At 39.0% G+C, this 27,408-nt stretch overlaps 1 protein-coding gene across 1 annotated transcript; it reads right to left on the bottom strand.

Annotated features, from left to right (window-relative positions):
• Window positions 1-614: 614 nt before the first annotated feature.
• LOC130089862 (NACHT, LRR and PYD domains-containing protein 14-like) lies at window positions 615-21,814 on the bottom strand. Its single transcript, XM_056257433.1, has 13 exons — window positions 21,755-21,814; window positions 18,474-18,574; window positions 15,041-16,740; window positions 14,857-14,929; window positions 14,714-14,800; window positions 12,512-14,108; window positions 11,535-11,705; window positions 8,802-8,975; window positions 4,645-4,815; window positions 3,229-3,399; window positions 2,028-2,198; window positions 1,722-1,895; window positions 615-891 (listed from the first exon to the last, which is right to left on the bottom strand). The coding sequence occupies exons 2-13, from the start codon at window positions 18,571-18,573 to the stop codon at window positions 615-617; spliced, it is 4,866 nt and encodes a 1,621-aa protein (XP_056113408.1). The 5' UTR covers window position 18,574; window positions 21,755-21,814.
• Window positions 21,815-27,408: the final 5,594 nt, after the last annotated feature.

Genomic DNA, 27,408 nt, shown 5'->3' with positions numbered 1-27,408 from the left:
TCACAAAAGATAAGGCACATTTGTGTACATTTTTGAAGCAAGAGTACAAAACTAAAACTAACTTTACAGTGCTGTATATGTTTAACATACATGTGTGGATTATATTGTAAATACGAAATTGTAAATTTGAGCATTTATATTCTGAAAAGTTGAATTGTAATTTAACTCAGTTTTGCTTGAGTGAGCACTACTCACATTTCCTTCAGAACATGTACAAGTCTAGTCTGATGTACTGAAATTAATCATTTTGATATTTTAGTAAGTTTTGGTGTTATGTATTAACATATTTATGGTTATGCTATATACTGTATAATTTAGGAGTTTTTAGAATTGTGGATGAAAGCTGTAAATATGAAATATCTAATCCGTTGAGCAAAGAATAGTAAAATTAGGCTGAGAGAGGGATAAAAAAAACTAAACAAGCCCTGCTGGTAAAATGAGCTAGATAAATCCCAATTGTTTTATATTAATATTTTAAATGCTATTTCTGTTAATACTGTGAACATTTATCTCAGACATTTAAAAGGTGATTTTTTCATGTAAAACACAAATCAAGCATTAGACTATCCTACACAGAGACTGAGAGATGTATAGTAAGTTATTTCTGCTGAGATCTAAGAATTGGGTGTTGTCACTTGTTTTTCATGAAAAATAAATCTGTTCTTGACATCCCTTGAGTTTTTTATTAAACAACCACACAGCAGCAGAATAATGGCACTCACTAGTTTCCCCAGTTTACACTGATCCTTCAGTATATGTGAAAGTTGCTTCACTCCTGAATCTCTAAAGTAATTCTCACTCAGGTCCAGCTCTCTCAGATGAGACGGGTTTAATCTCAGAGCTGAACTCAGATCAGCACAACCTCCATAACTGATATCACAAGATCTCAACCTGTTAGTGTCTGAGAAACAGATGAACCCTTTCAGTCAGAATTCAGTGAGAATCAGATCATCAGACAATCACACACAGACATAAAGATGTACAGTTATTACATTAACGAGTCTTTATCAACTATCAGAGTATCCAAGCAAGTCTGTCTATGTGGTTTATTTCTTCCCATTTGCTATTGAATATGTACATATTCAGTCCTGTTTATATTTATTATACTGTATTATACTTTTTTACAACATTTACTTTACATGTATGAAAATGGACACTTATGTAAAACAATCAACAAGCACATTTATTATGTATGTGTGTTCAGTGGGAATCACATTCATGACCTGAAGTGTTTAACACTGTTTATTTGAATAATCTAATACTGATGCCCATGCAGCATTTCTTAGGACATTATACAATTTAATAGTGTAATATAATGTAATAATGTAAAAAAAAAAAAATATATATATATATATATCATGCCTTTAGCTCATTTCTGTTGCATTTTTATCTTTTACATTAACAAAAATACAAACACATGCAAAAGCATATGATTTTTAAGATCTTGCATAATTTTTTTTTAAAACAAATAAGTTATGGTAGTGCAGCTTTAAAGCACAATTTAGGTATGATTTGACTATTGTAAGGTTCATTATTGGTCATCTACACCTTATAGAACACTTTATCATAAATACACTGTAAAAAGCTGGTAAAGGGAGGACTGAATCTCAGAGCTGATCTCAGAACAGCACAGCTACAGAAAATCAGACACAATCACAGAGAAAAGAGTCTGAATGTGTGTCAACATGCATGGATTTACAATGCTAGAATTAGAAACGTACCCCAATTTCTCCAGTTTATACAGAGGATCTTCCACTAGATCTGAAAGCTGCTTTATTCCTAAATCTGTAATGCCATTCTCACTCAGGTCCAGCTCTCTCAGATGAGACGGGTTTGATCTCAGAGCTGAACTCAGATCAGCACAACCTCTGTTACTGATATAACAAGATCTCAACCTGTGAGTGTGAAGAAAACACATTAAATACTGATGTCTAGAAAATGTATGGGAAAAACTACTATAACTAAAGATTATAGTACTTCCAGTCTTTACTGAAACACATATATGAAATAAAGCCAGTGACACTCACTCCAGTTTCTCCAGTTTACACTGAGGATGTTTCAGTAGATCTGAAAACTGCTTCACTCCTGAATCTGTAATGTTATTCTCACTCAGGTCCAGCTCTCTCAGAGACGGGTTTGATCTCAGAGCTGAACTCAGAACAGCACAACCTCCATCACTGATACGACAAGATCTCAACCTGTGAAACAAGGTCCAAGACACAGGGACATCCAGGAGAGAAGCAGAAGATCAAAACCAACACACAGGGAACCAGGATAACGCTCAGTATTGCAGTGACTTTAAACAAGACTTCACAATTAATGACTGGGTAAACAGGGTTTAAATAGGGAAACATAAATGAGGTGGCAGTAATCAGAACATGAGTCCAGGCAGGGGGTTATATGAAGTGTAGTTCATGATGGGAAAGCACTACAGGAGACAGTGCCCACTGGTGGTTATCCTGGGCTCTCCAGCTGGTGGGTGTAACACTTCCAGACTTTACTAAAACCAATATATCTAATAAAGCCAATACCACTCACCCCAGTTTCTCCAGTTTACACTGAGGATCTACCAGTAGATCTGAAAGCTGCTTCACTTCTGAATCTGTAATGTTATTCTCACTCAGGTCCAGCTCTCTCAGAGACCGGTTTGATCTCAGAGCTGAAATCAGATCAACCCCATAAAAATGGAAGCTGCGGATATTGATACTGATACCCCAAGATCTCAACCTGTGTTTGTGAAAGAAAACACGTTAAATACTGATATAGGAAGTAAAGTATATGGAAAAAAGGTAACACTTTACAATAAGGTTTCATTAGTTAACATTGGTTAAATAGATTAGTTAACATGAACTAATAATGAACAATACTTCTACAGCATTTATTAATCTTTGTTAATGTTAATTTCAAAATGTACTAATACATTATTAAAATCAAAAGTTGTATTTGTTAACATTAGTTAAAGCACTGTCAACTAACATGAATAAACATGAATAAACAGCTGTATTTGTATTAACTAACGTACACAAATCACAAACGTTCACATTAATTAACGAATACTGTAACAAATGTATTGCTCATTGTTAGTTCATGTTAGTTAATACCTTACCTAATTTTAACTAATGAAACCTTATTGTAAAGTGTTACCGGGAAAAACATTTAACTTAACTATAACTAAAAACTATAGTACTTCCAGTCTTTACTTTAATAAATAAAGCCAATGAGTCTCACTTCAGTTTCTCCAGTTTACACTGAGGATGTTTCAGTAGATCTGAAATCTGCTTCACTCCTGAATATGTAAAGGCATTCCCACTCAGGTCCAGCTTTCTCAGAGACGGGTTTGATCTCAGAGCTGAACTCAGAACAGTACAACCATAATCAGTGATACGACAAGATCTCAACCTGTGAGTGTGAAGAGAAGCATGTGTTAATGTCCTGTGAGATTCAAGATTCAAGAAATTATTGGGCTTTAATCTACAATAATAAGAATCAGGGATGTTGGATTAAGTTCACCTGAAACAAACTGTTTATCTACTCATCATTAAACCTCTTTTGTCTCTGTTGACATGTTGCTTTGATATAATGAACAATGTGAATAAATCTTGTACTAAATTAGGGGTCAGCAACCTTTTTTTATTAAGTGCCATTTTTGTTTTTTCTAGTTAATCACTGGACACAAATTCTTCCTGCCTTATATCACATATACACATTTATAACTATATAAATATATTGTATACAACTATTTTTAAAGGTTCAAGTGTAATAGAAAAAATCAACTAAACCTCAAATTTCTTATTTGATTAGTAAGACTGACTATTTATTATTCTGAAGCAATTTATGAAATGTAAGTTAAGTTTATTTTAAAAACAGTTTTGCAGTATGGCCGTACTGAACCCCACCACATGCATTAATGTTGTAGTTTGTGCATCTCCTGATTTGTGTGTGGAATGTGAAGTATATGTATATGTTTTGTATACCTAGTTAAAAATCTCCAACATTGATATTAGTAATTTATTTTACTTTGAGCGAAGAACAGTTTGATCTGCTGCAGCTTTCAATCACGCAGAGTGACTGAAGCGAATCAGACTTGTGTGATTCCCACTGTGAGTACAGCTCTGCAACCTTGATCTGTGTCACTTTCAGCGGCTCATGATGTGCAGCGGTCGTGGAAAGAGTTTGTCAGTGTTTCCCAATCCTGGTCCTGGTCCCCCAACACTGCACACTGTCTATGCTCCTCTAATCTGACACACCTATCTGAGGCCTTTGAGTCTTTACTGATGAGTTGATCAGGTGTGTTTGATTTATGAGACAACAAAACTGTGCTGAGGGAACTCCAGGAGCGGGATTGGGAAACACTCTCGGAACTGCTTGCTTCCGCTGACTAACAGGTCAATTCACACACTTTAATGATGATGACGATACATTATTTATATTGCGTTCTCTCGCTATTACTGATATGTCAGTGATTAACCCTCTGTGTGCTGATATTGGCATGTGTGCCACAGGTTGCCGACCCCGAGCTCTAAATACACAAATTGTTGATTCCATCTAGAACAGACAGTCTCTTAATTACTCAACTCACTCCAGTTTCTGGTTCATTTGGCTTTTATTCAAACAACTATATAAAATAAAGCCAGTGACACTCACCCCAATTTCTCCAGTTTACACTGAGGATCTGCCAGTAGATCTGAAAGAATCTTCACTCCCAATTCATTAATGTAATTCCCACTCAGGTCCAGCTCTCTCAGAGACGGGTTTGATCTCAGAACTGAACTCAGATAAGCACAACCTCTGTCACTGATATGACAAGATCTCAACCTGTTTTCAATGAATAATGTGATAAGACAATGACAAACTCACTCAGAGAGCAAAGTGTGTGTGTGCTAGACTGCCAAGATATAATAAATTACACAATATAGTATCTGTGTTCAAATTGGTAAGACCGGTATTAGTGCTAGCTGGACGCGAGCTGGTGCTATGAATATATTTTTTTTAATTTTAAATGAAACTGAAAAAATAAAGCAAATACAATGTTTCATTTAAATAATTAAAGGACTTATCCAACCAAAAATTAAGGAAACATGAGTAGTGAGGTGTCAAAAAAGTGCCTGTGTGGAAATAAACCAAAATAAACCTGATTTGGTCCTTAAACCAAATCAGCATTTAAATCATAAACAGCTGTTAAATAAGACAAACAAAGAGTAAATAAAACCATAACTTCTGTTTATTATTATTTGTTTATTATTTTTACCTGCAAACAGAAAACTGCCTGCTGGGAGCCAATCACGGAGAAGTGCAGGTAGTGACGTCTGTCATGTACGTTTTAAAATATTGTGCTGCATTTACTGCATAAATTATATTGTTCACATAATCATGATATTTTATTTAGCTTTCAAATGCAATTTGGACACTATAATTGTGACTAAACTGTCTGAGTTAACAAAAGTGTGTCAAGCATTCTGTGTTAGTTCAGGCAGGCGTCGTGGTCAAGCTCAGCTATCGCCTGTCCAGCCCAGCCCATATCAGCTGATCCGATTCCTATACACTCAATCGACAACTCTCAAACAGGGCTCCTTATTTACACGCAGCTTCAGTCAGCCTGATCGCGGTGCTCAGGAGCTAATTAAAAAAGACGATTTTGGCATCGTCTCATTAGGATTGTGCAATCGGGGATTTAGAGAGAGGAATTCGTTCCCCACATGGATTTCACCTCAGGTTAATTTTTCTTGTTATATCAAGAGTACAGTTGTACAGTTTAATTAATTGCATCTTAAAATAAATATTTACATGCTTTGTATCACTCGGTGTTGTGTTTGTTTCCTTTTTCTGTTTAGAACAGGGGTCTCAAACTCAACTTAACTGGGGGCCGCTGGAGGTAGAGTCGGGGTTAGGCTGGGCCGCATCAAGTATTCCACAAAAAAATAGTAATCAAGTATTCCAAAAAAGGAGCACAACTGATCCAATCTTCTCAATATTTATTATTAACGTTTCTTCTGAACTGTTCCTCTGAATTTGAACATTCCTTTCTGTACATGATTGGTTCTTCATGAGCTGTCCTTCTGACAGTTGAAGTTCATTTTTACAAACTTTCTTTGTCTATAACACATATTTGTGATATTTATATTTGCTTATGCCCTTTTTATTTTCTTTATACAACACATTAATGATATTGAATGTTTTTTTGTTTTTTTTTGGAAGGCACATTTCCTTTTATTATACTTAGAAAAACAATTATTGCTTTTGAAATACAAATATTTGCAGTCATGTCTGCCCGTCTTATTGAATTCTTTCTACACATGTAGGCTATAGTGTCTCAGGCAAATGACTGACTTTGCACAAATCAAAGCAAACCGTCTTATCAACCTGTTGGACACATATTACAAGCTCAAAATGATTATTCTCACATTGTTTTAGAGCAGGGTCTCTCTCCAACACGTCGCTCGCGAGCTATCGGTAGCTCGTGGCCTGATTGGTGTTAGCTCGACAAGGGGCCGTTCACATATCGCGCTCACATATTTTGCGCGCTCAAGTTCGTTATTTCAAATGTAGGCGCGCGCAAGCGCGCTCATAATTGAAGCGACGCGCTCATTTTTTCCAGGCGCAGTATGTTTGTACTTCGCGGTTGTCATTGACAACTATTGACAACAAACCCACCGTAAGCTGTCACGAAACTATCTATGGTAGCCCATAAGGGATAAAAAAAAAAAATATATATTTTTTTTTAAACGCGGCACACGCAACGACGGGCCGCACTAACATTAAACTTTAATGTCAAGTAGGGGGCCACAAAATATCACCCCGCGGGCCGCAAATGGCCCGCGGGCCGCGAGTTTGAGACCACTGGTTTAGAAGAAAACCGAGCCTTTAAATCTCCTTTGTAAAAGCTTTACGAGGCATAACTAGTCCTCACTTTAGATGAGCTCACAAAAATAGTTAACTGACAACTACTAAATGTTTTATAACTACCTGAATTAATCATGAATTACTGTAGAAATACGTGTTAATAAAGCATTTATTCACACACTGAGTTACTATTACTAAGTCTAAATAATAAGATTGTACATTTAAATCGTTTATTAATCATTTACATTTTCTAAATGTTCTTATGAACCACTAACTCCTATATAACTGGATTGTAAATTATGTAATAGTTAATTTAGAAATGATAAATGAATCATTAAAAAGTATGAAAATACAATTTTTAAACACATTATAGATATGCTTTTGAATCAAGAATAAAGTATTTATAGCTGTATTTATAAACCGCTTAATGTCTATTAATGTTATATAAATTATAAATTAACTATTTACTAATGCTTAACTAATGATTCATAGCATGCCGTTATTATAAACATATTATATGAATATTGTGTGTGTGTGTGTGTGTGATATATAGGGTGTAAAATGTGACGCCACCCGGTGGCTGTTTTCTTTTCAAACTTTGCATAGACTTCTAGAACCATGAGTCAAAAGGTGCTTTTCCACTACACAGTACCAGCTCGACTCGACTCGCCTTTGTTTGGTTTTCCACTGTGTAAAAGTTGTACCTGTACTGCTTTCGGGTACTTTTTTTCGTATCACCTCCGGCGAGGTTCTGAGCGAGCTGAGGCGATACTAAAATGTGACGTGAAAACAATGCAGACTGCTGATTGGCCAGAGAGAATCGTCACTATTCACTGCGTCATCATTGCACGCGCCAGACGGAGTATCCTGAATAACCCCGCCATTTTTAAATAGTTTTGGCCAGAGATTGCGTGAGATACCCATTATTACTATTATGGCAACTCGTAAAAATACTCCGTGGTCATACAAGGAGGTGCAGACTTTCCTTTGGTAGCGGGTGTGTGACGTGTAGAAGATCACGGCAGTTTCCTGTGGTGTCACTATGACGACCAGGTACTATTGTTGAGGTACTATCTGTAATGGAAAACGGAGCAAAAAGCAAGCCGAGTCGAGTTGAGCTGGTACTGGTAATGGAAAAGCGCCAAAACAGGCCCACCAAGTTTCATTCCGATCGGCCTCCATTAACCTGGTCTAATAGGTCCTCAAACTTTATTGGCCAATGGCAGTTTTTCGCGATACACAAATATCCTTGTAAATCATTATGGCAACTTGGACAAAGACACTGCGTGCCAATTTTCAAGACAATCGGACTAATGGTTGCATACTTATAGCGGTTTTATGGGGGGTTTTTGTATTACAACGCCGCCAAGTGGTGAATTGCCGCAATTTTTTTTTTGCTTGACCACAAAATGAGCTCTTACATAAGTATAACAAGTTTGGTGAATATATCTCATTGCGTTCAAGAGTTCTAGCCATTTTAATAAAAGGCATTTAAATAGGCCCTGCCTAATTCAAAAAGTTTTAACTAGGTGGCACTGTGCTAAAACTCGGCAGGTAGCCTCAGTTAATGGTTGTCATAACACACACCAAGTTTGGTCAGAATACACTAAAGCGTTGCTGAGATATACCTTCACGTTTATTTTGGCGTTCTCTTCATCAAATTATTTTGCGAATTATCCGAGAACGTTATGACAAATGAACTAGAATTTCATTATATCTGTGTGCCAAATTTCATAACTTTGCCACAAGCGGTTTTATGGGCTGCCATAGACTCCCAGAGCAGAAGAAGAAGAAACGGAAGAATAATAAGAATCCCAACGGATACAATATCTACGCATCTTCGGTTCTTGGCCCACAATTACAATATGGTTTCAGCATTTCATCCTTGAACCCCTAAAAATACATTGAACAGTGATAGATTGTGTTATTTTGTATGAACAAATATGCACAAAATCACTCACCCCAGTTTCTCCAGTTTACACTGAGGATCCTCCAGTAGAGCTGAAAGCTGCTTCACTCCTGATTCTTTAATGTCATTCTCACTCAGGTCCAGCTCTCTCAGATGAGACAGGTTTGATCTCAGAGCTGAACTCAGATCAGCACAACCTCCATCACTGATATCACAAGATCTCAACCTGTGAGTGCGAGAAATAAAAAATATAGTGAAGTCAGAATACAATGAAAGCTAAACCTTGTTAAAAGGTATTTTAGAGACATAAGTTCATTAAATATGAAATGGTCAATTTCAGACCTATGAAAAAACAGCCGTTTCAAACATTAGTAATAGTTTATTGTTACAGCTATCATGTTTTAAACATATTTGTTCTGAATTTTCAGATTTGAATTGTAAGGTGTTTTGACTGTAAATATATATATTAGGGCTGTCAAACGATTAAAATATTTAATCGCGATTAATCACATTAATGTCATAGTTAACTCGCGATTAATCGCAATTATTTTTATCCATTCTAAATGTCTCTTGATTTTCTTTTTGTCCCATTATTTTTTCTCATTTTAATGCTCTTATCAACATGGAAAAGTGGATCGGCTTGCTTTGTGCAAATGTTTTTTTATTGAAAACAACATTGGGATACACTGTGTTCAATTTCACACTAACATTCTCACTTGGAGCAAATAATCTCTCAATGTAACACTGTCCATCAATAAAAGAGTGAAAGAAATACTGACGAGGTCCTGATATTGACGAGGGGGCGGAGAATTCGCATCAGCTGTGTGTGTGTGTGTGTGCTTGGCCATCAAGTGGTATTTCAGACTGGACGTGCTGCGATGATGATAGCTCAGTTCACAACGACAAAATACACAGATCACTTTGGTTTGCCAATGGAACTTTTTGCAACTTTTTAAAAGTAAACTTTCCATTCAGAATCTTATTGGCATCCATTTCGGCGTCTCGCGCTCGTCATCCACTCAAAGCGTAACGTTAACCAACTATTTGGCCGGCTCGCAGACCCAAACAAGTGTGTGCGGCGTGCCTGTTTTTTTTTTTCCGGTCTAGCTAGATCCACTTGCGCTTTGGTCAACGAAGCAACAAAACGTCCTCGCGCGGCGCAAGCCATTGAAATGAATGGGTTTCATAGCGCAGCCCCACGCATGCCGCGTCCTGTTGCAAAAGCATGTGAAAAAAAAGTAAAAAGTTTGCTAGGCCAAAAAGACCGTTAATCACGCGATAAAAACATTGACGCCGTTAAAATGTGTTTGCGTTAACGCCGTTAATAACGCGTTTAACTGACAGCCCTAATATACACTCACCGGCCACTTTATTAGGTACCCCATGCTAGTAACGGGTTGGACCCCCTTTTGCCTTCAGAACTGCCTCAATTCTTCGTGGCATAGATTCAACAAGGTGCTGGAAGCATTCCTCAGGGAGTTTGGTCCATATTGACATGATGGCATCACACAGTTGCCGCAGATTTGTCGGCTGCACATCCATGATGCGAATCTCCCGTTCCACCACATCCCAAAGATGCTCTATTGGGTTGAGATCTGGTGACTGTGGAGGCCATTTTAGTACAGTGAACTCATTGTCATGTTCAAGAAACCAATTTGAAATGATTAGAGCTTTGTGACATGGTGGAAGTAACCATCAGAGGATGGGTACATGGTGGCCATAAAGGGATGGACATGGTCAGAAACAATGCTCAGGTAGGCCGTGGCATTTAAACGATGCCCAATTGGCACTAAGGGGCCTAAAGTGTGCCAGGAAAACATCCCCCACACCATTACACCACCACCACCAGCCTGCACAGTGGTAACAAGGCATGATGGTTCCATGTTCTCATTCTGTTTACGCCAAATTCTGACTCTAACATCTGAATGTCTCAACAGAAATCGAGACTCATCAGACCAGGCAACATTTTTCCAGTCTTCAACTGTTCAATTTTGGTGAGCTCTTGCAAATTGTAGCCTCTTTTTCCTATTTGTAGTGGAGATGAGTGGTACCCGGTGGAGTCTTCTGCTGTTGTAGCCCATCCGCCTCAAGGTTGTGCGTGTTGTGGCTTCACAAATGCTTTGCTGCATACCTCGGTTGTAACGAGTGGTTATTTCAGTCACTGTTGCCCTTCTATCAGCTCGAACCAGTCTGGCCATTCTCCTCTGACCTCTGGCATCAACAAGGCATTTCCGCCCACAGAACTGCCGCTCACTGGATGTTTTTTTCTTTTTCGGACCATTCTCTGTAAACCCTAGAGATGGTTGTGCGTGAAAATCCCAGTAGATTAGCAGTTTCTGAAATACTCAGACCAGCCCTTCTGGCACCAACAATCATGCCACGTTCAAAGTCACTCAAATCAACTTTCTTCCCCATACTGATGCTCGGTTTGAACTGCAGGAGATTGTCTTGACCATGTCTACATGCCTAAATGCACTGAGTTGCCGCCATGTGATTGGCTGCTTAGAAATTAAGTGTTAACGAGCAGTTGGACAGGTGTACCTAATAAAGTTTTTTATTTTTTTTTGTGGAAAGTTTCATGACATTTCCCCCCTTAAACCAGTATATCATTTCATACTAGTATCATCCCTTATACCAAATATAACTTGTATTACAGTAGCTTAGAGACCCCCACTCAAAACCACTGTCCTACCACTTTTTACTCTTTTGTTGTTTTTCACAGAAAAATATAAACAACAAAAGTATTCCTTGTGGAAAATTCATGACCAAAAACAATACCACTCACCTCAGTTTCTCCAGTTTACACTGAGGATGTTTCAGTAGAGCTGAAAGCTGTTTCACTTCTGATTCTGTGATGTTATTCTCACTCAGGTCCAGCTCTCTCAGAGACGGGTTTGATCTCAGAGCTGAACTCAGATCAGCACAACCTCCATCACTGATATCACAAGATCTCAACCTGTGAGTGCGAAGAAAACACATTAAATACAAATGTCTACAAAAGTATAAAAGACAAATTACTTTTTAACAAGAACTCAGATCAGCACAAGCTTTGACACAAATTCTACACTGATATATCCTGCATTCAGGTATTTACAAAAATGTATCCCCCCCCCCCCCCCCCCCCCCCCCCCACCCCCCCCCACCCCCAAATAGGCATGTGTCCCTATACTTATACAGTGCTGGAGATAAAGGAGTTTTGAGGAGGGACGGCGTTCCGGGGAACGGTTGCATGAATTCAGTGTTTTGTGAATGGCCGGAATACATGCAACCAGTGCCTTTCTATTGTCTCTATCCACTCATCCTTACAGAACCTTCAACTGACAAGAGTTACACCAGCTCAATCACTAGGTGCTGACTTTTCAGATGAAAATCTGAACGGATACCAAATGCATATTATAGGCTTTTCATGGCTGATAGAACTAAATAAGAGCAATGTTTAAACACTGAATTAAAAATGTTAATACTGGGCTACAGTATATAATCAATACATTTTAAACATTTAGACCAGGGTTCCTCAAACTCGGTCCTGGAGGGCCACTGTCCTGCAGAGTTTAGCTCCAACCCTGATCAAACACACCTACCTGTGAGTTTCAACAAGTGGCCCTGAAGACCTTGATTAGCTTGCTCAGGTGTGTTTGATCAGGGTTGGAGCTAAACTCTGCAGGACAGTGGCCCTCCAGGACCGAGTTTGATGAACCCTGATTTAGACAGTTAAAGGAAAGATATTTTTATGCATTTCACAGCTCATATGTATTTACTCACTCATGTTCTCCAGATGTTTTGAGCACTGGTCGAGGCTTCAGTTCTTCTGATTGGTGATTTTTAATCTCATCCCGCTTCTCTTCTGAGTTCAGCAGCACAGTCATCAGAGCTGAGAACTCATCAGGAGAGAGTCTGAGTCCAGATTTCAGCTGTCTCTTTATCTCCTGGATTAGATAACGGTCATCCAGCTCTTTCAAACAGTCCAACAGGAGACTGCTTTCCACTGCAGTTTCTGAAGAGGAATTCATGATCATAGTTTTGATGTGTTGAATTATTTCTTGACTGGATGAAGAGCTGCTGCTTCTCTGTGTCAGGAGCTCTTTTAAAGCAATCTGACTGGACTCCAGTTTCAAACCCAGTAAGAAGCAGAAGAAGAGGTCCATCTGTTTTTGTAAAGCGATGTTCATCACGTTCTGGAGTGAGTTATAGTCTGTGAAGCTCTGCTCTCCGAACTCAAGTTTCAGACTGGAGAGATCTCTGAGCTGGAGTGGGTTTCCTCCATTAATGACATCCGTCGCATACAAAGCTGCCAGAAACTCCTGTGTTCTGTGATTCATGAAACAGAAGGACTTTCTTTTTTCATCTATCACTTTTATGATTGATGAGCTTGCTTTAACACGTTCAGCACTGAGTTCATAATCTTCATCACAGAAGAGAGAGTTGGCCTTTACCAGCAGGTCAAAGGCTATTTTCCCCAGAGCGATGATGGTCTCTCTTCTCTCTGGATTCAGTTCAGTCTGAGCTAACAGGAGTTTGCTGTACATCTGAGTGAGAGTCTTGGGGAAATCTGAACCCGTCTCGTCTGTTCTGAACATTTCCTCTGGAATCGCTGCGATGATTCTGCAGTAATCTGGTGAATAACACATGCTGTTGATGCGTGGAGATTTCTGGATGTGACTGATGACCTTATTGGCCATACTCTGGTCACTAATGCTCTTTCTGAAATACTCCTCCTTCTGTTCATCATTAAAGCCCTGGATCTCTGTCACACGATCAATAAACCCTGCAGGAATCTGATTGGCTGCTGCCGGTCTGCTGGTGATCCAGATACGAGCGCTTGGAAGCAGATTTCCCATGATGAGGTTTGTCAGTAGATCACAGACTGAGGCTGGTTTGTTGGGATCTTCAATCTTCTTTGTGGTTTGGAAATCTAGAGGAACTTTAAACTCATTTAGTCCATCAAAGATCAGCATGATCCTAGACTCAGGGTTCAGATGTTCAGTGTTTTCACAGCATCGCTTCAGAAGCTCCATGAAGCTGCACTCCTTCCCCATCTCTCTGATGATGTTCAGCTTCTGGAAAGGGATTGGAAATATATATTCGATGTCATGGTTTGATTTCTCTTCAGCCCAGTCCAGGATAAACTTCTGCACAGCCACAGTTTTACCAATGCCAGCTTCACCCTTCATCAAAACTGTCCTGAGTTTGAAAATGTTGTTGCTTATGATTTCTTTATTATTATTGATGTGAGAATCTGGTTCCTCTGTGATGTGCCGCTCAATGAAGACATCATTCAGTAGTTGTCTTTGACCAGGTGATATTTCTTCATTCAGATACCGAAACTCCTCCATCAGTCTCAGTTTGAACGTCTCTGATACTACAGAGACAAATACAGTTCAGCTACTTTCACTTCACATGCTTTTGATTTATCACATTTACATCAATAACATTATCTAGTCTATATTAAGAACTTTTTTTTCCTAGAGACTAGAGAACATAAAACACTCAGGAATGATCCATGTTCAAAACTGTATTACTTTCTTCTGTGAAACATGAAGACATTTAGAAAAATGACTATAACAAATGCCATGCAATGAAAGTCAAAGTGGTTTGATACTGTTTGGTTCCCAGTGCTCTTCAAAATATCGTCTTTTGTGTTCTACAGAAGAAAGTAAGTCATACAGGTTTGGCATGGGTGAGTAAATGATGACAGAATGATCATTTTGGGGTGTACTTTCTCTCTACTGACAGTATTTGTGGCATAATGTGAAAAAACAAGACTTATACATCATAGACTGTGTGTCAACATAGTGCCATAGACCTAGACTGTGCAAAGTGATATCCAATTTATCAACTAATGTAGTGCAATCTACCAAAGTAGGAGTGAACGAACCCACTGGAATTGTGTCTGTAACATAAGTTTATTCACCTAGAATGGTAGTCTCTGTGAAAATGAATTTTTTATGAAAAAGAGGCACATACACTGAAAAGATTGATGAGGTCCTGGAGACCAACAACTCTCGGAGGTAGTAATAGGGATCGAGTGACCCTCTCCTTTGAAGTCAATGTCTGCAACACACACACATACAACTGTTGTTGTTATTCACAGACCAACACAATTCAACAAAATGTAATAAGAAAAAAGAAAAGATGGGCAGGAAAAATATATGACTCACCAGTAATCAAACTGCCCTTTCCCTAGAGGAAATATTTGATAATAATTAAAAACCAAAATAAGAAGTTACCGATTACTCATTCTCATAAAGCTTCTCATGTATTATTTCTTCATCTGATATAGGATCATCATACCTCTGTGACAACTTCAGTGACGTCACTGTATACGGTGTAGTTGAGTTTCCCCAGCGCTGCACATCTGATCTCATACTCAGCTTCTTCTCTCAGATCAGTCAGAGTAACTGTGAGTTGATCCTTCAGCACAGGTTTAGATGACCAGACTGTGCCCTGCTTCAGTTTATACAGTAATCTGAGCTCCACTGTTTCAGGACATGATGGAGGAACCGTCAGAACCACACTATTATCTTTGATCTCTTCAGTGATTGGACAGGCTGGTTTGGATGGAGGAATAAAGCAAACGGCTTCATCACATTCACTTTCATACAGCAGAATGCAGGAACCTGGATTATTCTTCATTTCCTTTGAGGACACAATGTACTTGGCTGGTTTACGGTCTTTTGAATCAATCAAGTTAAATATCTTAAATATCTTCAAGTTGTTCCTCATGGTCTTTTGGATCTCAGGAGTGAGCCAAGACTTCTGCTCTGGATCAGGGCTGTTCTCATCAGTTTTTCCTTTTGTTGAAGGACTCAGATAGGCCTTTTGTTGAAGAAGCTGCATGTCTGAGCAGTTCAGTGATGTGAATGTGTAACAGACCACATTTCCAACTGTCAGATTCATCGGAATCAGATCTATGTTGTCTTCTACCTGTGCACCAGCCATTCTCAGCTGTCTGAGCATTAGTTTAATGACATCAGACTCTCTTTCTCTCTCTTTCAGCCATTCTGCCAGGTCTCGTCCTCTGAATGGAGATTCATCATGTTCTTCCAGAAGATCATTCAGGTCAGTTTCCTTCTTCACGTCTCCACAGATGTTTGGCAGCAGAGAGCCGAGTTTCTTCATGAGTCTCAGTTTATACATGTCGCAGTTTTGCTTCATTTGCAGGATTTTATCATGAAATGCAGTAAAAGTCAAGGCAGGCAAATCTTTCAGAAGGTCATTGCATTTCATCTCAGTTGTATTTAAACACTCAATCACTGATTCAGTTTTAATGATTAGATCCATGCTGATGTCCTTATGAAGTTTGGAAGCTTTTGAGAGAAGTTTGTCCAGAGGAAAAAGCCAAACTCTCAGAGGAACCGCCAGCTCTTTCTTTCCTCCCAGTAGTTTTGGAAGATCAGTGAAAACCTTCAACGCATATTCAAAAGAGGTCGGGTTAGAAGGTAGCTGGAAGTCGCCATAAAACTTACATGTGAATTTTTGGACTGCTTCCTTTTGAGTGTAATTCATATTCAGATTGCTGTTTACGTCTACTGAAATTAATTTGAGCTTCTCCAAGGCCACTCTTGCTTCTCCTTCTACTGTCTTTATTTCCTCATCAGAGGAAACTTCTCTATCAAACACAAAGCAGGCGTCTGCTCCATACAGCACTGCTGTCACCACGTGTGTCGCTGCGTCATTATCAAGCACCTCATGATGAACTATATTTGCAGGTCTCAAGTGGTTCATGCTCAGATCTTCAACCCTGCTGGTTGAATGATAATGTAGCGTCAGTCTCTGCTGTTTGAAGGACTTCTTGGTGTCGTTGAGATATTTGGCTGCTCCTGTGACATTGACGAGTCCACCTAAAACACTCAGTTTCAGAGAGCCGTCAATTTTCAGTAAGGCTGATTTGTCTTGAATGGAGTCTGAAGCCGTGACTTTGAAATTTTTGTTAATTTGGGGACGGACTCGTAGACTCTGCTGTAGCTTTTCTTGATCCCACAGTGTGATGCCTGCAAAAGTATAAAGTGTTTAATACAGTCGAGTCAATATTTATGTCTATAAACTAGGGCTGTCAGTTAAACGCGTTATTAACGGCGTTAACGCAAACCCATTTTAACGGTGTTAATTTTTTATCGCGCGATTAACGGTCTTTTTGGGCTAGCAAACTTTGTAGTTTTTTTCACAAGCTTTTGGAACAGGACGCGGCTGCGCTATGAAACCCATTCATTTCAATGGCTTGCGCCGCGCGAGGACGTTTTGAAAGCGCAAGCGGATCTAGCTAGACCGGAAACAAAACAGGCCGCACACACTTGTTTGGGTCTGCGAGCCGGCCAAACAGTTGGTTAACGTTAAGTTTTGAGTGGATGACGAGCGCGAGACGCTGAAATGGATGCCAATAAGATTCTGAATGGAAAGTTTACTTTTAAAAAGTTGCCAAATGGTTCCATTGACAAGACCAAAGTGATCTGTGTGTTTTGTCGTTGTGAACTGAGCTATCATCATCGCAGCGCGTCCAGTCTGAAACACCACTTGATGATAGCCAAGCACACACACACACACACACACACACACACACAGCTGATGCGAAGTCTCCGCCCCCTCGTCAATATCAGGACCTCGTCAGTATTTCTTTCACCCTTTTATTGATGGACAGTGTTACATTGTGTGAGAGATTATTTTCTCCAAGTGAGAATGTTAGTGTGAAATTGAACACAGTATATGCCAATGTTGTTTTCAATTAAAAAACATTTGCACAAAGCAAGCCGATCCACTTTTCCATGTTGATAAGCATTGAAATGAGAAAAAAGAATGGGACAAAAAGAAATCAAGAGACATTTAGAATAAATAAAAATGTGCGATTAATTGCGATTAATCGCGAGTTAACTATGACATTAATGCGATTAATCACGATTAAATATTTTTATCGTTTGACAGCACTAATATAAACAAAATATTGATTAAATTATTCCACTGTAAGGCTATGTGCATCTGTTGTGTAAAAAATTAACTAAAAAAAAGAAGTTTTCTGAAGTGTGCTTATAGGGTAAATGCTTATTAGGGTCCCTTTCCCTACCAATACACTGGAGAATGCATGATCAATCTCCTCTGAAATATATGTCAACACAATTGGTCTTTGCCACTTACAGCAATTTATTAATTGTTGTGCAGAAAAACCTATGAGGAAGTGTAATTAACTGATAATCATTCATTTTGTTCACAGTATGATGCATTTATTCACTGCTGCAAATTATATAAACTACAAAACTTTTGCTCTACAATACCCAGAGCACAAAGAAACAGACGGCCGTACGCAAGTCGACTTACGCCAAAAGAGTAACACTTGATGATGCATGACGTAGATGTTACCATTTGATGGACTTCCAAAAACATACAGCCATTCACTGCAATTATAAGGCTTGGAAGAGCAAGGACATGACTTCAGGAAGTTCAGGGTGAGTAAATCATGGGCTAATTTTCATTTTTGGGTGAACTATCCTTTTAATGTTGGCAATATAGAGTGGCATGGCTCGAGCCTCCTCGTTAGCATGAGGGAATGACGTGTTCCTCAGGCGCCCTATACTGACGGTCACACTGGTAAAGGCGTCATAGGCTGTCGCCGGCCAATACAATTGTCGCTTCAGACATCAGTCACGCTGAAGCGTTCCCCATAGCGTCGTGTTATATATAGTGTCTCCTTCTCAGGGAAACTCTTTTACATTTGTAACCAATTAAGTTTTTGTACCTGGTATTAGAGCATCTTTCCTGCAGTCATACAGCATCCCCAGCTGGAAGGGTCTCCCTAGAGCCGCTGTCTCAATCACATTCACTCCCACTGTAGCCATTCTAAACACACAAACACACACCAGTTATTGATCCTGAACACCTATTTTAAGTCACTGACTTCCAGAATAAACCAGGCTTCTGCAACATTAGGCATAGAATTAAAAAATGATTTCTACATTTCAGTTGGTGAATATAGGCGGCAAACAGGATGCAGAATTCCAATTCTAGCTTGAATTTAATGATGCAGAATCACAAACTGAAATTAAAAGAATTTCATAAAACTAAAATAAATGTTAAAATTAGAAACATGACAAGACAAAGTTTGAAGAAAGGATTAATAAAGGCTTGTCTGAAAGTAAACAGAAGTATAAAAATACATCTTAAAATTTGAAAGTTTTTTAGGTCTTACAGACAGAACTGTTTGGTTGGCTGCCTCTATACCCTGTAAAAAATAATTGTTTGTGATTTTAATGGTAAAAGACTGTAAAAATGCTACAGTAAAAAAATATATTTTATATATACAGATGTAGGGTACAACGGGGCTAAAAGGGCCTTTGACTTTATTCTTCTCTGATTCACTAGATGCAAAAACACTTGCCACAGCACTTTCCTAAACATCCGCTTTTCAAGATGCACATGGACATTAGGCAGATCTGTGACGCGATCGAGAGCAGTGCAAAGCTGATTCTGTGCTAATTTCATCTAGTATATGATGTTTTTTAAAAGTTGTAGATTTAAGTAGCAAATGAGAATCTATCAAATTAATGTTTATATTTTGAGACAACGGTCTTGATGGTTTTCACTTCAGTTTTATTCAAGGTAAAGCACCAGTTTTTCAATAACAGAAGAATATGTGAAAGTATGGTATTTGGGGCAAAAGCACAATAATAAACATGATAATAAATATCTGACTGACTTTTCCAGTTGTTGACATGAGAAATATCATATATTAAGTCCTTAGAGACACCTTAGAGATAATACCCATATTTATAATGAAACAATCTGTGGCGAACAGGACGAGGACCGTGAGAGAGCGTGATTACGGATGAGCGACTCCTGCGCGACGCACCGGTCTCGTATCTCTCGCGGAGGAGCGACGACAGTGGAGATTGAGAGAGGACCAGGCCTGCACTTGTGTTGTGTTTGTTATTCGTCCGTGAAGGGCTGCTGTCTTTACTTTAATTTTGTATTTGTTTATTTTATTATTAAAGTCTTTAAATGTTCGCCGGTTCCCGCCTCCTTCTTCCCATAACATTTAACCTCGTTACACAATCATATTTAAAAATATGATATTAATAATATCATACAATTCAAATATAATGTATTGTTACTACTGTAAATAAATCTATATTAAAATTATTATGGGATCTCCTTCAATGCTTTCAGAATCTTTACTTGTTCAAATATATTGTTATTAACATATTTCAATGACAGTATATTTATTGAACAAAAGTAATTATTTTATTTATAAAAATAAATAAAAAACTGAAAATAGAACAAACTTTGCTAAAGTGATTGTTTTGAACAAAAATTAACTTTGACATCATTAAAAACACATTATTTTAGCTGAAGTATTTGTATCAATAGGCTAGTGTGTGTATTTTGACCCAGGCTGTTTTCCCCAGTGTGTCTGTGGGGTAAAAGACAAACCTCGCCACCTCATACATTTATACGATATTAAACAAAATGAACCACTATGATTTATTTTATACACACAAAATCTCTTGCTCCATCAATATTCGATACAAAAAAATTGTCTACATTTGGGAATAGTAAAAAGCACATTTGTCTTACAGTCCAGTCATTTAAGCCAAAATGGGGGTCAACCTAGAACAAATTGCTCAACTGATCTTGTATCCTCAATATGTCCTGAGTAAAGGGAAAGAAGCCCCGAAGAATCCCATAAGGGGAAAGTTTCGAAAATGACCCAAATATAGCTTATTCATACGCATATTCATTATTTTTCTCAGTGAATAGGGTAAAACTTTTAACCTTTAGATATCACCATGAAAATTACTGAGTTGATTACTTACATCAAGACAAACATAAAATGTATTACAAGTTTTTTTTAATTGTTTGTTAACATGGACAAACGGTGCATAATCCAATTACGTATGTGCTAATTTGCATAAATACCACACTAGATCTAAACATTGGTTATAGCCGGGTGAAGATGTCTTGTAGAATCTTGTTGACATCTTACAGTAAAAGACTATAGAGGCAAACAAACGTCACCATAAGGGGCAGAGATTCAGTCATTCATTAAAGGTCCACTCAACTGTCACTCAGGTAAGAAAGATTTCCTTTTGTTTCTCCTATGGATTAATTTGATTGTTTGATCCAGCCACTTTTTATTTTACCTACCTTTTGTCTTCTGCATTCTCCTTACCCGTGTCTCCTGTTCTTTCCTCAGTCCCACTGACCCAAACCCCATCTCTGCAATAATCAATAACGCCTAGTCTAAAGTATTTCTTCCTGCCTCTCTGTATTAATGCTCATGGGTAGCCTAAATGGGTTCAGCTCAGACCTTAACATTAAATATTTTACTGTAAGATGTCAACAAGATTCAACAAGACTTCACCCTGCTATAACCAATGTTTAGACTTGTTGTGGTATTTATGCAAATTATACGTAATCAGATTATGCACCGTTTGTCCATGTTAACAAACAATTTAAAAAAACTTGTAATACATTTTATGTTTGTCTTGATGCAAGTAATCAACTCAGTAATTTTCATGGTGATATCTAAAGGTTAAAAGTTTTACCCTATTCACGTGAGAAAAATAATGAATATGCGTATGAATATGCTATATTTGGGTAATTTTAGAAACTTTCCACTTATGGGATTCTTCGGGGCTTCTTTCCCTTACTCAGGACATTGAGGATACAAGATCAGTTGAGTTTGCTTCTGTTGCAATTTGTTCAACCTTTTTTGATAAAATGACTGTTAAGGTGTGCTTTATCTCCGCTGTACAGTATTCCAGTGAGGAATCTTGGAGCCAGTGTGTAATTCTCTCTGAAACTAAATCTTTCATAATGTCTGTTCGCTTACCCGTCGAGCTCTTCAGATCTCCCGCATCAGCTGATGGAGAACTAGATAGTTTACCTCGTGTTTGACGCCTATTTCTTTTTAAAGATAGTTTTATGATTTATTGGTGAAATTAGTTTACCTAAATCACAAGATTAACAAATCGCATTGCCGTCTGTAAAGCCACATCTCCAAACACTTATTATTATTACCTGAACTGTTTCCGTGATTGTTCTCTCCTCGGACTGTTTTGGTTTCCAAAGTTTGTCTTTAACACGAAACAGCAGAAACCAATCGTGCCGCACAAGCCCTGAAAAGTGAAGTCAGTCTATGGCAGAAACTGAGGGAAGTTTGACACTTTCTGCTTCCCGTAGTGACGATCGCACGGCAATTGCTTTTCCCCCCTTTTTTTACAGCAGTGCAACTGGATTATATGTGTAATATCTGTAAATGTAAAGTCTAGAATGATTAATATCGAGTGCTACGTGTTGTTAAAGAGCAGCGTGTCTGATAATTTATATTTCACAAATCTGTGTTAAAAAAAGTGTGTGAATAAATTTGACAATTTTTTTTTGTTTTTATTTTGTCCTTGGAAAAAAAATGTTAAATTATTTTCTCTTACAGTGTGGCAGGCCTATTTCACTATATCCATTTGATCATATATCGTGAAATTCTACAGTTTGTGAATTATGAACATTAAGAACATCTGTAAAGTCTCTCTACTGACTCTCGCGCTCATCGCTGAGAAAAACAACAACTTTCAGAAAACACAAAAGATGAACACTGAAGTAAATCAAGTTTTTTTTAACAAAAACACAGATTCCAGACTTTAACCCACTGTCTCCATTTATACATACAGGATTTAATGTGTCATGCAAATACAGTAGTATAATGCATATAATATGTAGGATGATATATTTCCTGATATAATGCATATTTCTGTTGTGGTTAATAAATTAATAAAGAACATGTTCTTTTTACAAATAAATAATTTCAGTTTTGAATAAAAAAATATATCAACATATCCATTTAAATGTGAAATTCAATATTCTGTGAAGTGACTACATCAGGATTGTGTTAGCTTTGCATGTTAATGTGTGTAAGCTCAATGTAAGTGTGAACAGAAAAGAGAAAGGTGTTTATGTTGATCATCTGGTACTAGAACACTTTACTGAACACCACTATTACACACATCATTGTTCATTAGTGTTTTAGGCCTGTAAGAGGACTAAACAGAGACAGTATAATGTCATATATAATGTCATGCCTGCACACATTTAACAGTCTTTTAAAACTCCAGCATAACATTACAGGACAACACACATATTGAAGCAGAAACTGATTTACTGGCCAGATTGAATGAAAGATTAACACTGAATGTCAGAATGAATGTGGGCAGAATATCTGAACATCTCCCCTGAACCAGACGAAGATATTCCCGTCGTGATGTCCGTCTCATGAATGATCAGATGTCTCTACGTGTCTGAGAGAAACAGGGAACGTGTGTGTGTGTGTGTGTGTGTGTGTGTGTGTGTGTGTGTGTGTGTGTGTGTGTGTGTGTGTGTGTGTGTGTGTGTGTGTGTGTGTGTGTGTGTGTGTGTGTGTGTGTGTGTGTGTGTGTGTGTGTGTGTGTGTGTGTGTTGCACAGAGGAGTAAGTGAACGCTGGGTCTCATGAGGTTCAGACGCGTCACACACTCGAGTGATTTACACACGGCCTCGTCCACTAGAAGAATCATTGCTATATATCCGGTGTAATGATGAAGACTGGGACTCAACACACCATTAACATGAACCTTCACATAGTTTTTGGTGCCACTCTCAGTCTTGATGTCTGTGCTGACACACACTCTCTCTCTACCACTCACACATACTCTCTCGCTCACACTGACCTGCTGGAAGTGTGTAGTGTCCTATAAGATGAGCTGGTTTAATGTTTAACTGGTGTTTGAACTGAACTTTGCAGGACTGGACTAGAGATCTCAGAGACACATGAACACGAGTGACCTCATCAGTGAAGTGTGTGTGTGTGTGTATCTGAGCAGCAGATGTCAGTGTTGATTCAAAGGCCTTTTGATTCCACATATTCATCAGCTTTTACAGCAATGAGACAAAACATTAAACTCCAGTTATGTTATAAAACAAGGTTCAGATTGCATCTAAAATAAAACCTTAATTTCTGACCCAGACTCAGATTAAGAGGAAATATGGATGTTAGTGTCTGTAAAAACAGAGTCCAGTTCTGAACAACTCCATGATTTGAGCGAAGCATTACAAAAACAGGAAGAGATCAAATGACAAGACTATGACATGAGCAATGAATAAACATGATTGAGAAAGCTAAACTGAAAACATGAACAAATCTAGAGACTGATACTTATGAAAATGGACAAAATGTAATAAAAGCTTCACTTTCCAAACAAACCCTTTGTCCTACAGACTGAGTTTGAGATCATGTGATAACAGCGACGGACACACGAACCACAGCAGAGATGAGAAACGAGAGCCAAGATGTTTATTTAAAAGCAGGTGCAAATAAATAGTGTTGAAGAGCATACAATTAAAACCGTACATTAAAGTACAGAACATTAAAAACAGTCTAAAACTAATTGGAAGATACCATTTTTCTAAAACTCACTGCATCAATAAATACGCTTAAACAAGAGGTAAAAAAAAATATATATATATAAATAATGGATAAAACCAAACAATAATTTAAAACAGCTAAAATGAGCATGCACTTCTAAAACTGAACCCCATAATATAAAACCAGTTTGAAACAGTAAAAACAGTGATGAAGAGATGGAGGAGGTGAAGGAGGCCGAGATGATCTGAAAGGGAATCAAACTCAAGTGAATCATTTGCACAGCAAAAGGTGTGTGTGTGTGTGTGTGTGTGTGAGAGAGAGAGAGAGAGAGATCAGGCCAGGGAGGAGATGACCGAGTAAATGTTGTATTCTCCTGTGTTGGCGTAGGGTTACGAATGATTTACCTTACACATCTGATGAAATGGGGGTCCAGGAGCTGCTGGAGGCGGCGAGATGCTGGTGGACATCAGATCAGTGTGTGTGTCTGTGGTTGAGGGTGTGTACCTCGGCGGGCCTCTCCTCCCTCTCCTCTTCTCCCAGGAGGACGGCCACCTGCTCTCCGGCCTGCCGCTTCGAGGAGCCGCTCATGAGGGTGAAGAAGCGCTCCACCAAACGCACTCGGTAGTGGAAGCTGAGAGACCGAGAGAAGAGACACTGACAGGTGATCATGACAGTGAGGACACAATGAGATGAGGTCCGTGTGTGTGTGTGTGTACCTCAGTGCGTTTGGGGCCTGTCCTCTCCACCAGCTCCAGCTTCTCCCCATGAGCGGCTGTGTAACACCGAGAGAGAATCCCGTCTGAGGCAGTCCTGCAGCCGTCCTCCGAGTCTCTGCTAGGACAGAGAGAAACTCTAGATTACATCATGTGACACACAGAAAATGAAGCAGAAGGGAATAAAGCGTGTGGTTAGTGAACGTCTGACTCTAGATCTGTGTTAAACTGCTGAAGCGTCTCCTATAGAAACCATACGGGTCGTGCATTAGTGCATTTCTCTGTTCCTGAACGAGTCTCTGCTGTGAACTAAACCCTCATGCTTCTCACTAGCGGTCAGTGTCAGTCATCTCTCACAGAGACTAGATTACAGTAACTGCTGACGGCTCACTAATTAATAAAATATCATCTGAAGGGGACCGTTGACATCATTATCAGCCGATCAGTATTGAATTATTATATTTCCAGACTGGAATATGAAGAATCTACTAAAACAAAAGCATAAAGCTGAACTCCAGTGTGAGCAAACGAGAGCGTTTCATCCCTAATATTAAAGGAGACTTCAGTGAAGAGTCTCGATGTGACACAGTTGGACTGTAGGCTTGACCTTTGACCTCGGCGCAGGAACCGCTCACGGGTTCATATCAGTGGCTTTCAGCTCGAGCCGCACCTAAACGCCACAGGAGGGCAGAAACACATCTGGTGTTTCACGGCCGGATCTTGGACTTCTACGGACTAGTTCTCATCTCTACTGCAGTTTCCATCTTTCTAGAGCTTCCATTTCTCCTCTTGTTCCTGTTTCTCTCGCTCACACACCGTTTCTGTGGCTTCAGTCGTTCCCTCACCTCCTCCGGCATCGGTCCTCTTCTCCTCGCCGCCCTCCAGGAACTCTCCCGACCCGTACTGTGAAGGGGGGAAAGGTAGAGGGAAAGGACGAGTGGAGAAAGTTGAGAGAAGGAAAGAAGGTGGAGGAGGATGGGTTGGGAAAGATGGAGGAGAGATGGAGGGAAGGCTTGAGGAGAGTAGAGGGGAAGAAGGTGGAGGAGGATGGGTTGGGAAAGATGGAGTAGAGATGGAGGGATGGATTGAGGAGAGTAGAGGGAAAGAAGGTGGAGGAGGATGGGTTGGGAAAGATGGAGGGAAGGCTTGAGGAGAGTAGAGGGGAAGAAGGCGGAGGAGGATGGGTTGGGAAAGATGGAGGGAAGGCTTGAGGAGAGTAGAAGGGAAGAAGGTGGAGGATGGGTAGGGAAAGATGGAGGAGAGATGGAGGGAAGGCTTGAGGAGAGTAGAGGGAAAGATGGAGGAGAGATGGAGGGAAGGCTTGAGGAGAGTAGAGGGAAAGATGGAGGAGAGATGGAGGGAAGGCTTGAGGAGAATAGAGGGAAAGAAGGTGAGGACGAGTGGTGAAAGAGGAAGGCTGATGGGGAGGGTGGAGGCCTCTGAAAACAAAAACGAGAAAACTAATGACCTATGCGATGATAGACTACACATCAACTCTGAATGATAATACACACACACACACACACACCTAATCAATACTAAGAGAGTAAAGATGCCATGCTAACACTAGCAATGCAGTGGAGAGCCTCAACACTAGTGTTACAGGCTCCAGATTCACTGCACTGATGATCCACAGGTTACAGCAGTAAACTCACAGCAGCGGTTGAGTTCAGCACTAGATGTGTGTGACCTGGGAAAGTGCGCCGGTCCAGTTTGGCCTTAATGATGGAGACCTCGAGGCCGTTCCTCTGGCCGTAGCGGAACAGCGCTGCAATTGGGTTGTCCATTTTATTTGATTTTTTTTTATCTTGGATGGTGCTGGTGGAAAACAAAAACGAGAAATTATCCAATGCTATGATACAGTCCGTACATCGACTCTGAATGACAATACAACACACATCTAGTCAATACTAAAAGACTAAAGATGCCATGCTAACACTAGCAATGCAGTCACAACACTAGTGTTACAGGTTCCAGATTCACAGTTTGTCACTAGATGTGTGTGTTACACCTGTGCGCGCGCTTCCTTCGCTAATGAAGACCTGTCCCGTCTTCTGTCCGTTCTGGTTAACTGATGAAATTACATTCCTTTTTTTGTTGTTCTCCACATTTCTTCTTTTATGCGTTTACTGGCAGTGGCAAATAAACTGAGGTTCTAGTGCAGGAGAAAATAAATAAATAAGAGTTATAAAGAACAGAGCACAAGTACACAAATAAAAGTAGTATAAAAAACAGAAACAGCTAAAATATCAGGGTCTTCTGACAAAAGTCATGCCTTAAACTAAACAATTCCCACTATAATCATGTTTCATACAATTCACTTCAAAATGCTTATGTATGCATATCGAGCGTGGAATTTCAGTTTAATTACATTTTTACAGAGGTGGAAAGTAACGAATTACATTTACTCGCGTTACGTAATTGAGTAGTTTTTCTGGGTACTTTAAGTAGTTTTTAAAATCTGTACTTTTCCTTAAGTACGTTTTCTTTGAAGTATTGTACTTCGCTACATTTTAAATCATATCCGTTACTGAGTAAAAAATAATACAAGAAGAAAAGAAAAAAAAC

The sequence above is a fragment of the Rhinichthys klamathensis genome, unplaced genomic scaffold (assembly GCF_029890125.1).
Source record: "Rhinichthys klamathensis goyatoka isolate OS25496 unplaced genomic scaffold, OSU_Roscu_1.1 h1tg000138l_1, whole genome shotgun sequence".
Lineage (NCBI taxonomy): Eukaryota > Metazoa > Chordata > Actinopteri > Cypriniformes > Leuciscidae > Rhinichthys > Rhinichthys klamathensis.
Note: the sequence above shows the minus strand (reverse complement) of the source record. Positions and strands in the feature narration are given on the sequence as shown.